Source organism: Jaculus jaculus, chromosome 10 (genome assembly GCF_020740685.1).
Source record: "Jaculus jaculus isolate mJacJac1 chromosome 10, mJacJac1.mat.Y.cur, whole genome shotgun sequence".
In the NCBI taxonomy this organism is placed as follows: Eukaryota; Metazoa; Chordata; class Mammalia; order Rodentia; family Dipodidae; genus Jaculus; species Jaculus jaculus.
The window spans coordinates 90,376,700-90,393,665 of record NC_059111.1 but is presented as its reverse complement, the minus strand read 5'-3'; the positions used below and the strand labels follow the sequence as shown (position 1 = coordinate 90,393,665).

Genomic DNA, 16,966 nt, shown 5'->3' with positions numbered 1-16,966 from the left:
CTTGGCAACAGTTAGTACATTTGGCCTGTTTGGCCAGCCATAGAACCTGCAGGGTCTAATGCTAGATAAGACTGTTGATAACCGGCCTGGCGTGGTGGCTTTAATTGAAGGCTGACCTGGAATTCACTCTATAGTTTCAGGGTGGACTCGAACTCTCAGGGATCTTCCTATTGCTGCCTCCCAAATGCTGGGATTAAAGGCGTGTGCCATTACGCTGGCTTGTTTTTTTTTTTTGGCTGGCAATTTTTTTTTAATTGACAACTTCCATAATTGTAGACAGTATCCCATGGTAATTCCCTCCTCCCCCCACGTTTCCCTTTGAAACTCCACTCTCCATCATATCCCCTTCCCCTCTCAATCAGTCTCCTCTTTATTTTTTTTCTCAATTTTTATTAACATTTTCCATGATTATAAAAAGTATCCCATGGTAGTACCCTCCCTCCCCCTCCTGTTTTTTTTTCTATTGTTGTTGTTGTTTTAATTTATTTATTTTGTGCTGAAGGGATTGCTGAGTGGTTAAGGCACTTGCCTGCAAAGCCTAAGGACCCAGGTTTGATTGTCCAGGTCCCACGTAAGCCAGATGCAAATGGTGGTGCATGCGTCTGAAGTTCGTTTGCAGTGGCTGAAGGCGCTGGCGTACCTATTCTCACTCTCTCTCCCTCTCTCTGTCTCTAATAAATAAATAAATAAGAAATAAATAAATAAAAGCATTTTATTTATTTGCATTCAGAGACAGAAAAGAGACAGAAAGGGCGTACCAGGGCCTCCAACCACTGCAAAGAAACTCCATATGCATGTGCCACTTTGTGCATCTGGCTTCATGCGGGTACTGGGGAATCAAACCTGGGTGGGTAGGCTTTGCAGGCAAGTGTCTTAACCACTGAGCCCTATCTCCAGCCCTCGCCTGCATCAAAGTCCTTCATGGACAACATCTCCTTGGAAGGAATCTCACCTCCGCAGTAAAATTTTTCTAATAAATTATGGTGGAGACTCTAACTGCTACACCAGAGGTTGCAGATCAGTCTTCACTCCATTTCTTCTAACAGCAGTTGGAGTTTCTTGTCAGTTGAAGGGAACCAAGAAAAGAGAAAGCTGCTTTCAGACAGTCAGGGGAACCAGCAGAGGTCGCTCTGCTGGCCTTGACAGAGCTGGAATTCACTATCTCAGGCACAACGGCTGCAGCGCCCCCTACTGCTTCCCCAGTGTAGCGCACTGCCAAGGTGGACTAGCCTTTGGATCCTGAATGCACCTCCAACATACCCACGTCTGGAGACAGAAACCCATCCTAATTAACTATAAAGTCCTGTTTGTGCTAACTTCTTCCTCTCTTCCACTTTGGCGACCTGACTGATGCGTGGTTCTTTCATGTGAATAGTAAACAAATGTCTCCCCTTCCCCAGGGTGGCTGAGGGAGGGGTACTTCTCCGTTTCTGGATACTTTTTTGACTTTGTTAGGATAGTCCTCTAAATTACGGATCTACCCTGTGTGTGATTCCTCTAAGCTCTGGGTTTCCGACGTGTGTAATAGTTCTTTTTTTTTTTTTCTGAGGTAGGGTCTCACCGTAGCTCAGGCTGACCTGGAATTAACTCTGTAGTCTCAGGGTGGCCTCAAACTCATGGCAAGCCTCCTACCTCTGCCTCCCGAGTGCTGGGATTAAAGGCGTGCACTACCCTAAATTTTTTTTTTAGGTCCTGTCTTCTATGTGTATAACTGCTGTAGCCTTTTCCTAGACACCAAATTTTCCCTAAATATAACTCATAATGTATAGTTTCTACCTAAATAAATTCAATTATTCCTAATTTATCCTTCTTAGTCTGCTTATTTATTTATTTTATTTTATTTTATTTTTGGTTTTTTGAGGTAGGCTCTCACTCTAGCCTAGGCTGACCTGGAATTCACTATGGAGTCTCAGAGTGGCTTCAAACTCACCGCAATCCTCTTACCTCTGCCTCCCGGGGGCTGGGATTAAAGGCATGTGCCACCATGCCTGGACTATGTCTGCTTATTTTTCCAATGCTTTGTTAAAAATAGAAAAGACGGGCCTAGAGAGATGGCTTAGTGGCTATGGTGCTTGCCTGCAAAGCCTAAGAGAGCCTTTGGCTCTCCACATCCCAAATAAGCCAGACACACAAGGTGATGCAAGCATGCAAGGTTGCACATATGCACAAGGTGGTACACGTGTCTGGAATTTGATTACAATGGCTGGAGGCCCTGATGCACCAATTCTCTCTCTCTCTTGCTCTCACTTTATCTCTCTCTCTCTCTCTCTCTCTCTCTCACACACACACACACACACACACACAAAGTCCAGTCTGTTGGGCTTGCCTCAAAACCAAAAAAAAAAAAAAAAAATTAGAGGAGCTGGAGAGATGGTTTAGCAGTTAAGGTGCTTGCCTGCAAAGCCAAAGGACCTCGGTCTGATTTCCCGGTAAGCCAGATGCACAAGGTGGCACATGTATCTGGAGTTTGTTTGCAGTGGCTGGAGGCCCTGGTGTGCCCATTTTCTCTCTCTCTCTCCCTCACTCTCAGATAAATAAAATACTTTTTTAAAAAATTAAAAAAGAGGAGAGATGGCTTAGAGGTTAAGGCACTCACCTGTAAAGCCTAAGGTCCCAGGTTCAATACCCCAGGACCTATATAAACCAGATGCACAAGGAGGTGCATGCATCTGGAGGTCATTTGCAGTGGCTGGAGGCCCTGGTGCACTCATTCTCTCTCTCTCTCTGTCTGCCTTTCTCTTTCAAATAAATAAATAAATGATAATTTTTTTCAAGGTAAGGTCTCACTCTAGCGCAGGCTGACCTGGAATTCACTCTGTAGTCTCAGGGTGGCCTTGAACTCACAGCGATCCTCCCACCTCTGCCTCCCAAGTGCTGGGATTAAATATGTGCGCCACCACGCCTGGCAATAAATATATTTTATTTATTTATTTCTGAGAGAAAAGAGACAGACAGAGAGAATGGGCACACTAGGACCTCTAGCCACAGCATAGGAACTGCAGACACATGTGCCCCCTTGTGCATCTGGCTTGCATGCATCCTGGGGAATGGAACCTGGGTCCTTAGGCTTCAGAGGCAAATGCTGTAACTGCTAAGCCATTTCCCTAGTCCCCGATAAATATTTTTTTTTTTTAAAGAAAGAAAGCAAGGATGCAAACTAGAAGTAACTTATGACAACAAGGTTTAATTTTGTTCCAGAATTATGATCATAATAAGTTTTAAAGTACCAACTCCAGCCCAGTATGTAATATTCGGGCTTGGTTTTCTTCCATAACGTCTGCACAACTAAAGCAGCTTACTGCACCTGGCTTAGTTGTGGAACTAACAACATATTTCTTTACCGTATTTACCACTGAAAAGTACACCGAGCATGCGGGTCGAGGTGTCTTCGGCCAAACCTATTTGGCCTGCAGTCATCAAGCGGTCCTGATTGCTCTTCCTCAAGTTCTGTCCTCCGAAAACCAAGAGATGCTTTGAACTCCTATCACGTGACTAGGTCTTGCTTTTTCCCTTCTTCCCTTTGGGAGCGCCAGGCCAGGTAAAGCCCCTCAGGTACAGGCAGTCGGCCACGTTGTGGGCGATGTAGTAGAGGTTGAGCATGGCGGCAGGGCTGAGGATGTCCACCTCTGGTCTCTGCTTCTTCTTCCCGTGAGGTTTGCCCTGGCCTTTTCCTTTATTCCCCTTCGGTGGCTTTTAAAGACAAATGCAGACATGGGGAGAAAATCAGTTTCCTCAAACAGCAGCTAGTAATCATATATATATTTGTTTGTTTAGTTGGTTTGTTATGTTTTGAGGTAGGGTCTCACTCTAGCTCAGGATGACCTGGAATTTATTCTGTAGTCTCAGACTGTCTTGGAACTTGCAGCACTCCTTCTACCTCTGCTTCCCGAGTGCTGGGATTAAAGGCATGTGCCACCATGCTTGGCTAGTAATATATTTTGTAAAAAAAAAAAATAAATAAAATAAAATAAAATATATATATACACACACACACATATATATAATATACATATATGTTATATAAAAAATATAAAATATTTATGTGTTGGAAAGATGGCTTAGAGGTTAAGCGCTTACCTGTGAAGCCTAAGGACGCCAATTTGAAGCTTGATTCCCCAGAACCCATGTAAGCCAGATGCACAAGGGGGCGCATGCATCTGGAGTTCATTTGCAATGGCTGGAGGCCCTGGTGCACCCATTTTCTCTCTCTCTCCCTCTGGCTCTTTCTCTCTCTGTCACTCCCAAATAAATACATAAAATAAATAAACATAAAAATAAATTTAAAAAATATTTACTTATTCATTTATTGGAGAAAGATAGACAGTGAGAGAGAGAAACAGAGAGTGAGTGAGTATGGGCAAACCAGGGCCTCCTCGCATCACTGGCAACAAACTCCAGATGCATGCACCACTCTGTGCATCTGGCTTTTTGTGGGTCCTGCTGTCGCGAGCACTCTCAAAGATGATTGGTTGAGAGGATGCCGCCCACGAAGGTCAATGATACTCAGACACTGGTGTACTCGCAAAGGAGTTTACTGGGATGAAAGTCACACACAAGCAAGTCCAAACTATCACAACTAATATTATAGCTAATATAATATATAACCAAATTATATTCATCACTACTAACACAAGAATATTTCTAACGAGTCTAACATGTATACAACCTGATATCGCGAGACTTGGGACGCAGTATCGCGAGACTCAGTCTCAACGCGAGACTCGGTCTGCGAGATTACTGACGTTTTACAACCTGGTGGCGCGGGTCCGTGCTCCGACTTTTCTCTCGGTTCGCGGTGTTTCAAGGTGAGTCTCGGTCGTTCGGACAGCGTGTCGGGCAGATGAATTCGGATCGGTGATGCGTCTCGCGGAGGTCTCAGTCCGGACTGCTGAGCAGCCGTTCAGTCAGTCATAGTGTCGGGAGGACTGGGACAACGGCTGCTGAGCAGCTGGGGTTCTTGTATTTTCCACTACTTATCTAGGGTTCCACACACACCTTCTGCTAATCTCTTACTATGTCATTGTACTCAGCTTAATCTTAGTTTTTTGCTTACAAAGTTTGACTTTGCATTTTTACTCTCACACACAAAGAAAAACAAACTTATTTATCTAAACTGTCCCTGGACCATATGCTGGTCCTTACATGCTCATAATACCTGGGGAACTGAAAAACCCAGGCTGAGGCTGGAGAGATGGCTTAGCAGCTAAGGTGTTTGCCTGCAGAGCCAAAGGATCACGGTTTGGTTCTCCAGGACCCATGTAAGCCAGATGCACAAGGGAGTGCATGAGTATGGAGTTCATTTGCAGTGGCTAGAAGCCCTGGCATACCCATTCTCTCTCTCTCTCTCTCTCCCTCTTTCTCTCTCTCTCAAATAAACAAATAAATAAAATATATTAAAAAAAAAAGAAAAACCCAGGATTTGTCAGGATTTGTAACCAAGCACATTGTGGTAGTTTGAATAGAATAGACGGCCCCCAATATATTCAGTTGTTTGTAGTTTGCATCTGCTGGCTACCTGGCTGGAGGCAATGTCACTGGGTGATCTTAAGGTGTGGTGGTGGGTTTTGTATTTCAATTTAAAGATATGCAAAGTATGCCTAGCTGGAGTTCCTGAAGTGTGCTGTGGCTTTTGACCTTTAGGCTTGTGCTTCTCTCAGTCTGCTTGGGCCTGTGAAGGCAGGCCAGCTTCTTCTGCCATTATGGAACTTCCCCTGGATCTGTAAGCTTCAATAAATCCCTTCCTCCATAACTGTGCCTGGTCTGAAAGTTCATCTCATTGAACCTGAAGCTGTCTGTTACACACATTTAAATGCTGAGCCATCTCTCCAGTCCTAGTAATATTTTTAAATATTAAAATATTTTAAGAAATTAAAAATATATTTGTTTACTTATTTGAGAGAAATTAAGATGGCAAGATGGAATAAAAAAGAATTAAAAAAAAAAACAAAAAAACAGAAGCCAGGCATGGTGGTGCACACCTTTAATCCCAGTACTTGGGAGGCAGAGGTAGGAGGATCGCCATGAGTTCAAGACCACCCTGAAACTACATAGTGAATTCCAGGTCAGCATGAGCAATGAAAGAAAAAAAAAGTTTGAGGAAACAGAAATACTACTTACTCTGATATATCAATATATGTGTCAAATTATTGTACTACACCAAATAAATATGCCAATTTAAAAAGTCTGCATGGAGCCTGGAGTGTTGGTGCACGCCTTTAGTCCCATACTCAAGAGGCTGAGGCAGGAGGATGGCTGTGAGTTTGAGGCCAGCCTTAGCCTACGTAGTAAATTCCAGGTCAGCTTGGGCTAGAGCGAGATTCCACCTCAAAAAAAACAAAACAAAACAAAACAAAAGCTTTTTGCCGGTTACTCAAATCAGAATTCAAGAAAGGGCATTGCATTAAGTTGGGTATCTTTATTTTATTTTATTTTTTTGAGGAAGGGTCTCATTCTAGCTCAGGCTGACCTAGAATTCACTATGTAGTCTCAGAGTAGCCTCGAACTCACAATGATCCTCCTACCCCTGCCTCCCAAGTGCTGGGATTGAAGGCGTGCACTACCATGTACCGCCTATCTTTTATTTTTTGCATGTGTATGTATATATGTGTAGTGTCTATGCATGTATATGCTCCCGAGTCCTGGAATTTAAGGGGTGTGTAACCATGCCTATCTTAACATCTTTTTTTTTTTTTTTTTTTGAGGTAGGGTCTCACTCTAGCTCAGGCTGACCTGGAATTCACTATGTAGTCTCAGGGTGGCCTTGAATTTACAGTGATTCTCCTACCTGTTTCTCCTGAGTGCTGGGGTTATAGGTGTGTGCCACCATGCCCCCCCCTTTTTTTTTTTCCCCAGGAATGGTTTCACTGTAGCTCAGGCTGACCTGGAATTCACTCTGTAGTCCCAGGGTGGCCTTGAACTCATGGTGATGCTCCTACCTCTGCCTCCCAAGTGCTGGGATAAAGGCGTGCACCACCATGCCTGGCTTCCGTTTTTTTTTTTTTTTTTAATTCTTTTTTATTCCATTTTACTATCTTAATTTCTTAAAAAGCAGGTTTATTGGGCTGGAGAAATGGCTTAGCGGTTAAGGTACTTGCCTGCAAAGCCAAAGGACCTAGGTTCTATTCTCCAGGACCTATATAATCCAGGTGCACAAGGTAGCTCATGTGTCTGGAGTTCCTTTGCAGTGGCTGGAGGTCCTGACACGCCCATTCTCTCTCTATCTGTCTCTCTTTCTCTCTCTCAAATAAATAAATGAAAATTTAAAAGTAGGTTTATTATTGTTTTTGAATGTTTGTGTGAGTGATGTGTGAGCCTATGTGACCTATGTGTATATACCCACATGTATGCAAATGCACACGTACGTGTTTGTATGTGCGTGTGTACATGGGTGTGGAGGTTAGAAGTCAATATGGAGTGTTTTCCTCAGTTGCTGTCCACCTTGCTTTGTGTTTTTGTGTGTGTGTGTGTGTGTTTCCAAGGTAGGCTCTCGCTCTAGCCCAGGATGACCCAGAATTCACTATGGAGTCACAGGATAGTAGCCGCGAACTCAGCAACCTCAGCCTCCTGAGCGCTAGGATTCACAGTGTGCCCCACCATGCCTAGCACAAAAAGCACTTTTGAGGCAATCAAGGAAATTTGATCATTTCAAAGAGTTATTCACTCTGTTAGAACTTGATAATAGCATTTGGTCATAGAAGAAAATGTTCAGAGCTGGAATGCAAGATCTAGAATTTGCTTTAAAATACTGCAGCATCTCCTATCCCCCACTAAAGGACATATGAAGCAAATATGGCAAAGTCTTGACAGATTCTGAACCTGTCAAGTGGATATATGGGGATTCATTTCACTTTGTATTTTTTTTTTGCACGTGTCTGGAAGTTTTCATGATGAAAATTAAATTTAAAACAAATTATGTAATCGGGAGGCTAATGCATATTCTGGTACTTGTTATACAAGTAGTTGCTATTTGCTTAAGCAGTCAGTGGAGAGGGTGAAGTGAGACATGAATGTAAGAGAGGACACACACTGTCTGAAGCAGCTATGCAGAGAATGACCATCGTCATCTTTAGTGCCACAGAGCTACGTTTCCAAATGACAGCGCGGAGGCTCCTGTGAGGTCACTTGGCCAGGCAAGCTGGCCTCCATCAGACTACGAGCCCATGTCTTTCTATGTCTGGCTTGAGAATTCAACATCCTCTGGGAAAAGAGAATGGATACTTTCCCAATTTGGAAAACAAGCCATTTCCAAAGTTTTGCTAGAGTTGCACAAAACAGAATTGAATTTCTCTATATCCTGTGACCCATGCATACAGAAAGTAATAGATGAGAGAAAACTGCCCAGCCTGGTGGGTGCATGCCTTTAATCCCAGCTCTTGGGAGGCAGAGGTGGGAGGATTGCTGTGAGTTCTAGGCCACCCCGAGACTACCTAGTAAATTCCAAGTCAGCCTGAGCTAGACTGAGACCCTACATGAAAAAAACAAAAACAAACAAACAAAAAAACTAGTAAAGATTTTTTTAGACAAAGAGGAAGCATGTATAAATTGTCATGGGCATGGTGGTGCATGCCTTTAATCCCAGCATTTGGGAGGCAGAGGTAAAAGGATTGCCATGAGTTTGAGGCCAACCAGAGACCACATAGTGAAATCCAGGTTAGCCTGGGCTAGAGTGAGACCCTACCTCAAACAAACAAACAAACAAACAAAAAGTCCCAAGGGCTGGAGAGATGGCTTAGTGGTTAAAGTAGTTGTCTGCAAAGCCAAAGAATCCTGGTTAAATTCCCCAGGACCCACGTAAGCCAGATGCATAAGGGGGCACACCTGTCTGGAGTTCATTTGCAGTGGCTGGAGGCCCTGGCCACCCATTATCTCTCTCTCTCTCTCTAAAATAACTAAATAATAAATAAAAAAGAAATGAGAAGATCAAGGGCACATAAACATAGAAATACACACACACACACACACACACACACACACACACACAAAATAAAAAAGTCCCAAGTTAAACCAAAAAGCACAGTTAATGTGTATAAAACACTATAATAAATTTTTGCTAAGTGAAATGGAATATGTCCCTACATACAACATGTGGGAATGAACACATGAAGCATCTCTCAACAGTGGCCTGGCTTCTCTGAGAAAATCCAGATGAAAAGGAAAAGCCCTACAAGACTGTATTCTCCAGATCACACATTCCCACAGGGCCCTGGGTAGTAGGGCATGCCTGTATTCCCAAAGGAGGCAGGAAGGATCAGGGGTTCAAAGTTATCCAAAGCTACATAAGAAATAGTAGTTTGGGCTACATGAGACCTTATCTTAAAAAAAAAAAAAAAAAAAAAAAAAGGCTGGAGTGATGGCTAAACAGTTTAGGTGCTTACCTACAAAACAGAAGGATGCAGGTTTGATTCCCCAGGACCCGTATAAGCCAGATGCACAAGGTGGTGCATGCATGTGGAGTTCATTTGCAGTGGCTGGAGGCCCTGGCATGCCCATTTTCTCTCTCCTCTCTGCTTCTCTCTCTCTCTCTCTCTCTCTCAAATAAATAAAAATAGAAACAACAACAATAGTTGGCCTGGAGAAATAGCTCAGAGGTTAAGATGTTTGCTTGCAAACCCTGATGACCTGGGTTCAAATCCCCAGATACACAAGGTGGCGCCATGCATGTGGAGTTTGCTTGGTAGTGACAAGTGTGCCCACTCTCCCTTTTTGCTTTCAAATAAAAATATTAAAGATTGTGTATATGTATATGATATATAGTGTTTGTTTTTCTTTTCTTTTGGCATATGTGTCTTGTATGTGTACATATGCATGTTTGCATGTGTGTGGATGTGTATAGGTGTGTGTGCATGTGGAGGCCAGAGTTCAGTAGTGGGTTTCTTCTATCGCTCTGCACTTTATTCTTGGAGTCAGGGTCTCTTGCTGAACCTAGAACTCACAGATTTGGCTGGACTTGCAGGCCAATGAGTCCCAAGAATGCCCTTCCCCAGTATGGGGATTACAAGCAAGCTCAGCATTCTGACGTGGGTGCTACGGATCCAAACTCAGGCCCTTATGCTCGAGTAGCAAGCATTCTACCCACTGAGCCATCTCCCCAACCCCAGTGTTTATACTTTCTTTTAAATACATTATTTATTTACTTATTTATTTGAGAGAGAAAATAGGCAGGCCAGGGCCTCCAACCACTGCGAACAAACTCCAGATGCATGTGCCACCTTGTGCATCTGGCTTACATGGGTTCTGGGGAATCAAACCTGAGTCCTTAGGCTTCACAGGCCGTAACCACTGAGCCGTCTCTCCAGCCCACCTTTTTGTTTTTATTTATTTATTTTTGGTGTTTTTCGAGGTAGGGTCTCACTAAACCAGGCTGACCTGGAATTCACTATGTAGTCTCAGGGTGGCCTCAAGCCCACAGCAATCCTCCTACCTCTGCCTCCCAGGTGCTGTGATTAAAGGTGTGCACCACCATGCCTGGCTTTATAGCTTTCTATAACTAGGGTGATCATATGATCATTGCCCAAACCAAGATAGATTAATAACAAATGAGCAGAAACTAGGACTGGCCCAGGCAAGGGGCGGGTCCCCATGGTCTACTTATCTGTAAGCTTCCCAACAAGGCCCCTTTCCTGTCACTATCTTCTTACCCTCAGCACTTTTTACTATTTAATAGTAAATATTTATGTGATTACTGTCTGTTGACTATAGTTTTTTGTTTTTTTTTCTTTTCAAGGTAGGGTCTCGCTCTACCCCAGGTTGACCTGGAATTCATAGTCTGAGGCTGGCCTCAAACTCACAGGGATCCTCCTACCTGAGTGCTGGGATTAAAGGTGTGTGCCGCCATGTCTGGAAACCATAGTTTGTGTTTGTTTTTTTGTTGGTTTTTCGAGGTAGGGTCTCACTCTGGCCCAGGCTGACCTGGAATTCACTATGTAGTCTCAGGGTGGCCTCAAACTCATGGTGATCCTCCTATCTCTGCCTCCCAAGTGCTGGGATTAAAGGCATGTACTACCACGTCTGGCAACCATAGTTTTTTTTTTTTTTTTTAATGTTTGTTGATTTGCAAGGAGAGAGAGATGGTAGAGAGAGATATGGTAGGCAAGGCTCCTAGAGGAGGGAGAGCTGTCCAATAGTGCTTGTTCACCAAGTGGCAAGCCAGGAATCAGAGAGGAAGAGTCAGTGCCAGAGCCAGTCATAATCTTCAAAGACCTGTCCCTGGCGGCCTACTTCTGCCAGCCATTCCCTACCTCCTCACCACTCATGGAACAATCTCTCCAAGCACTAGTCTGTGAAGGACATTTCAGATTCAAACCAGAATGGCATCCAGGCTGCGGGACTTAGTCATTCAGCAAGTATTAGTCAACCCTATGGTAATCCAGATCTCTGTAATGTAGGCCAGGGAACTGAGTAGCAAACTCACAGACAAAACTTCTGGTCAGGACTGGAGAGCTGGCTCAGTGGTTAAGGCACTTGCCTGCAAAGCTAATGACCCAGGTTCAATTCTCCAGTGCCCACATAAAGCCAGGTACACAAGGAGGCACATGCATCTGGAGTTTGTTTGCAGTGGTTAAAGGCCCTGAGTATACCCATTTTTTCTCTCTCTTTCTCTCTCTCTGCCTCTCTCAAATAAACTTGAGAGAGAGAAAGAGGCAGGTAGGGGAGGGAAGGAGACAATGGGAGAGCCAGGGTCTCCAGCCACTGCAAATGAACTCCAGATGTATGTGCCACCTTGTACATCTGGCTTACATGGGTCCTGGGAAATTGAACCTGGGTGTTCTGGCTTTCTGGTAGGCAGGTACCTTAACTGCTAAGCCATCTCTCCAGACCCATAATTTTTTCCTTTAAAAAGTAACTAGTAGCTACAAACAATTGGACTACTATGTGAGTAGGAATAAAACTCAGTAGCAGAGGCTAGTAAGCTAGAAAGGAGATATAAAGGGAATAGAAGGGAAGGGAGGGGGGACTTAATAGGATGGTATTATATATATGTAAGTAGAAGAACAGATTAATGGGGGTGAAAAGGCCTAAGTGAGGTCAGGGGGAGAGACTGAGTAAAGGAAAGGTGGAGGGAGGGCTAATCAAAATCTAAGAGGATATAAGTTATATGGAAACCTACTTTTTTGGACAAGGGAACACTCAGGAACCATAGATTGTTACTAGAAAATTTTCAGTGCCAGGGATGGGGTACCTTTCAGTCAGCTGGTGGCCCCCAAAACATTCCAGGCCATTGCCGAGGCCCTTGGTTTCCCACCAGGAATAGATGGTAAGACCCTATTGCTGAAGACTTCACATACTTGGGCTGCAAGACCATTGAGAAATCCTGCTGAACTGAGCTGATAACCTCCTCCATGCAGACCAGCTGACAGAAAGCTGGAAAAAGCTACACTGCATGCAGCAAAACGGAAGAGAGAAATCACCAGTGAAGATACTCAACAGTGGACACTGCAAGGCTTATATTTGGCCAGCCAGGCCAAAATGAGCCAATGGGTGCAACAGTGGCACGTCTGTTATGAAACCAACTGCCCTCTAATTTGACTGGAGGCCTGCTCTATGGGAGGAAATACATCCCTGATACTGAAAACCTGTAACAGGGGTAGACATGAGCCCTAGGGGTGTAACATCTGCTGCTGTCTGGCTAAATGTATATACTATGCTCATCAAACTGCCCAGTAAGCACTTCTCTTAATGTTCATCCCCATATATTAATGCTACTCTCACTTTTGGTTAGAGAACCTTCTCTGTTCAGATGGCAATGACCTTGGGATGACTCAGAAGGTATCACGGTGCTGAGAAGAAGTGACAGAGAGTGCTCAGCACTGAAATATCTCTATCACACCTTCCAAGGCTCAGGGTCTAATGCGGAAGAGGTGGCAGAAAGAATGTAAGAGCCAAAGGAAGGGTAGGTTACAAGGTGCTCCCCCCAGACACAAAATGGCCTGGATATCCATGACCTCCAGTGCCTGACACTACCTACACAAGACCATAAACTAGAAGGAAAAGATGATGGCATCAAAATAAAAAAGAGACTGATTGAGAGGGGGAGGGGATATGATGGAAAATGGAGTTTCCAAGGGGAAAGTGGGGGGAGGGAGGGAATTACCATGGGATATTGTTTTACAATTATGGAAGTGGTCAATAAAAATAAATAAATAAACACACACACACACACACACACACACACGCACGCAAAAATAACTAGTAGAGATGTAATGCAGGGGCAGGATCTAGAAGGCAAGTATGAATTTCTGCTTTTCTATTTATTTATTTTATTTTTTGAGGTAGGATTTCACTCTTGTCCAGGCTGACCTGGCATTCACTCTGTCGTCTCAGAGTGGCCTTAAACTCAGTGATCCAGCTACCTCTGCCTCCCAAGTGCTGGGATTCCTGCTTTTCTAAATTTGAAGATGTTTCTTGCCGTCATTCAGCGAACATCTACAAAAGCCTACAATGTGCCTGGCTCTGTGTCAGATGCAGAGCAAAGCAGCGCCCAGCTGCTCTCCTCGGGCTGCTTACCACCCAGCAGTGACACCAGCTACCTATCATAAAACACTGCCTGGCTAATGCTGGGAAACAGGGGCCCAGGTGTACCTGGGCATTATGACAAGACAGACAGAGACAGGAAGAAATGGCCCTTAAGAGTGGGCTGAGGGGGGACTGGAGAGATGGCTTAGTGGCTAAGCGCTTGCCTGTGAAGCCTAAGGACCCCAGTTTGAGGCTTGATTTCCCAGGACCCACGTTAGCCAGATGCACTTTTCTCTCTCTGTCACTCTCAAGTAAATAAAAATAAACAACAAAAAAAAAAATTAAAAAAAAAAAAGAGTGGGCTGAGGAGTTAAGAATCCCTAGGCAGAACAGCCTGTACAAAGGCTGAAGGAGACAAAAACACCCAAACTTGCCAGGCATGGTAATGCATGCCTTTAATTCCTTGGGTTTACCTCACATAATTGAGACTGTCATTTTTTTCCCTCCCTCCCTTTTTTTTTTTAAAAAAATTTATTTATTTTTTGGTTTTTGGAGCTAGGGTTTCACTCTAACCCAGGCTGACCTGGAATTCTCTATGGAGTCTCAGGGTGGCCTTGAATTCACAGCGATCCTCCTACCTCTGCCTCCCAAGTGCTGGGATTAAAGGCTTGTGTCACCGTGCCCAGCAAGATACTTAATTTTTTTACTTAGTACTATACCAGAAAAAAGTGGTAAGACCACAGAGACTACCAAATACATTCCTGCACTGCAGGCTAATGAGGCAAGGCAGGCATAGGTACCTTAAATGGGGTGCAAAGTTCTATGGTCATTTAATCAGCAAGAGGAAGGAGGAGGCACTTCTAGCTGGGTCGCAAAAAGCAATCGACCAAGATGAGGCTTCCAAAAGAATGTGGGCATGCTGGTGGCGCACACCTTTAATCCCAGCGCTAGGGAGGCAGAGGTAGGAGGATCGCCATGAGTTCAAGGCCACCCTACGACTACATAGTGAATTTCAGGTCAGCCTGAGCTACAGTGAGACGCTACCTGTAAAAAGCCACGGGGAAAAATGTGGGTTCGTGCCCCCTTGAGAACTTTAGCGCACAGCTACAAAGCCTCACAGTCTATAAAGAACGGTGAGGAGGGGAAGGAGGGCAGCTCGTGTAGGATGAGAGATGAGTTAGGGCTGAGCCTGGCTGCGACTCAGGCTTGGACGGGCCCTTGTTGGCATGCTTTGGCACCCACGTTTCACACACCACGTGGCTGATGTCCCTCTACTCTCCACCCAGCCAGCCATCTTCTAAGCGTGCAACTTGCTCAACGGAACCAGGCAGCGAACATCGGTCACTGATCCCGTGACTGCCGCCGAAACCCCTGGGCAGACCCGGGGTCCCCCCTCATATCACAGACGACCTCCACCAAAGCGCGCCTTCACCAACTTCGAGGCAGTGCTTGGAAGTTCCAGGCTGACCTGGAAGTCACTTATGTGGTCTCAGGCTGGCCTCGAACTCACCACGCGCGGCTTCCAAGGTTCAGTGAAAGCGAGCGAGCGAGCGCCAGAGTACCCTGTCCCTACTCCCCGCAAGCTGGGTATCATATTACCATGGTCATTCTTTTCTCAGCCCAGCAGGTGCGTGTCACATCTGTCCGAGATCACGAAACTCCGTGCGGAAGGACCCGACTCCGCATCCCTCCGGGGCGACGTCCCCACGCAGGTTCCCGCCACCCCCGGGTCTTCCTCCTCCTCCAGCGCACACGCCGGCGACCGGTCCGGCTACCTTCCCCAGGAGCCGGGGAGCTCTGCTGGCGGCCGCCCCGGGAGCCGCCCGCACGCACGCCGGGCACGGAGCGCGAGCGCGCGAGCAGACCACTCCACGTGGGCACAGCCCCCGCCCGCGGTCAGCACACGCTGCAGGCGGCCGGCGCGGACCTCGCGCGCGCGCGCACTCACACTCACACACACGCGCGGGCGGAGCGCGCGGCGGGGCGGGGCCGCGCACTGTTGACCCGTTGCCTGGGCAGCGGGGCGGGGCCGCGCACTGTTGACCCGTTGCCGGGGCAGCGGAGCGGGGGGGGCGGGGGCGCGCGCCGGCGGTGGGCGGGGTCTGGCCGGCTGCGCATGCGTACCTCCGGACCCTGTTTCCCGCCCAGTCGCGGGAGTTGGGGCTGCGAGGTTCTGTCCCCGCGCCGGGAAGAAGGAGCGAGCCGAGCGCAGGCGCAGTTAAAGGGTGGGCAGTACTGGCCTGGGCATGGGAAGGCCTGGGGTGATGCCGGGCGTAGCCGCGCGCCCCTTTAATTCCAGCAGTCGGGAGGCAAGGGTAGGAGGATAGCCTCAGGTTCGAGGCCACCCTGAGACCTTACCTCGAAAAACTTTAAATAAATCAATCCATGGAAGGGTTGGAGTGAAAGTGTCAGCTGAGGCCGAGTTCGATTCCCCCGGTATCCACGTAAAGCCGGATATGTCTGGAGTTCATTTGCAGGGGCTCCATCCCTCTCTCTGGCCTTGCTAATAAATAATAAAATATAAAAATTAACTTTAATCCCAGCACTCGGGAGGCAGAGGTAGGATAATCGTGAGTTCGAGGCCACCCTGGCCACCCTGGGACTACATAGTGAATTCCAGGTAAACCTGGGGTAGTGGGCCAGGCTTGGTGGTGACTATGTGGGGATTACGAAGTGAGTTCAGGGCCACCCTGAGACTACACAGTGAATCAGTTTGGGGCTGGAGTAAGGTCCGTCCTCAAACAAAACAAAATATCCTCCTCCCTTATCAACTTAACATGGTTATCTATCTATTTTATATATTATTAAATATATAAATATTATATTCTATATTATTTATATCACAGGAGGATACTCTTGAGTTTGAGTTCAGCCTGGGGCTACAGAGTGACTTGGATACTGGCTCAAAAAAAAAAAAAAAAAAAACCAAAAAAGACAAGCTGAAGTCTGGCATGAGTGCTTGTTTCTTTACCTTTCTTTTCTTTTTTTTTTTTGCTTATTTGTTTCTAGGTAGGCTCTCCCTTTAGCCCAGGCTGACCTGGGATTCACTATATTGTCTCAGGGTGGCCTCAAAATCACTTCAATCCACCTACCTCTGCCTTTCAGAGTTCTTGTCTCTTTTTTTCTTTTCATGGAAAGAGCTTTTATTTATTTTATTTATTTTTGGTTTTTCAAGGTAGGGTCTCCCTCTAGCCCAGGCTGACCTAGAATTCACTGTGTAGTCTCAGGGTGTCCTCGAACTCACTGCGATCCTCCTACCTCTGCCTCCCAAGTGCTGGGATTAAAGGCATGGGCCACCACGACTGGCTTTATTTGTTTTCTTTTTTGAGGTAGGGTCTCCCTCTAACCCAGAGGGAGACCTGAAATTCACTATGTAGTCTCAGGGTTGTCTCGAACTCATGGCGTGCCTCCCCAGAGTGCTGGTATTAAAGGCGTGCACCACATTTCAGGTCAGCCTGGGCCAGAGGGAGACCCTACCTCAAAAAACAAAAACAAAGGTGTGCGCCACCACGCC

The 16,966-nt window shown here is 45.9% G+C and overlaps 1 protein-coding gene across 1 annotated transcript; it reads right to left on the bottom strand.

Moving 5' to 3' along the window:
• Positions 1-3,164: 3,164 nt before the first annotated feature.
• On the bottom strand, positions 3,165-15,259 carry Smkr1 (small lysine rich protein 1). The gene is made up of 2 exons (XM_045160870.1): positions 15,052-15,259; positions 3,165-3,690 (listed from the first exon to the last, which is right to left on the bottom strand). Exons 1-2 carry the CDS (start codon positions 15,058-15,060, stop codon positions 3,493-3,495), a joined length of 207 nt encoding a protein of 68 aa, XP_045016805.1. The 5' UTR covers positions 15,061-15,259; the 3' UTR covers positions 3,165-3,492.
• Positions 15,260-16,966: the final 1,707 nt, after the last annotated feature.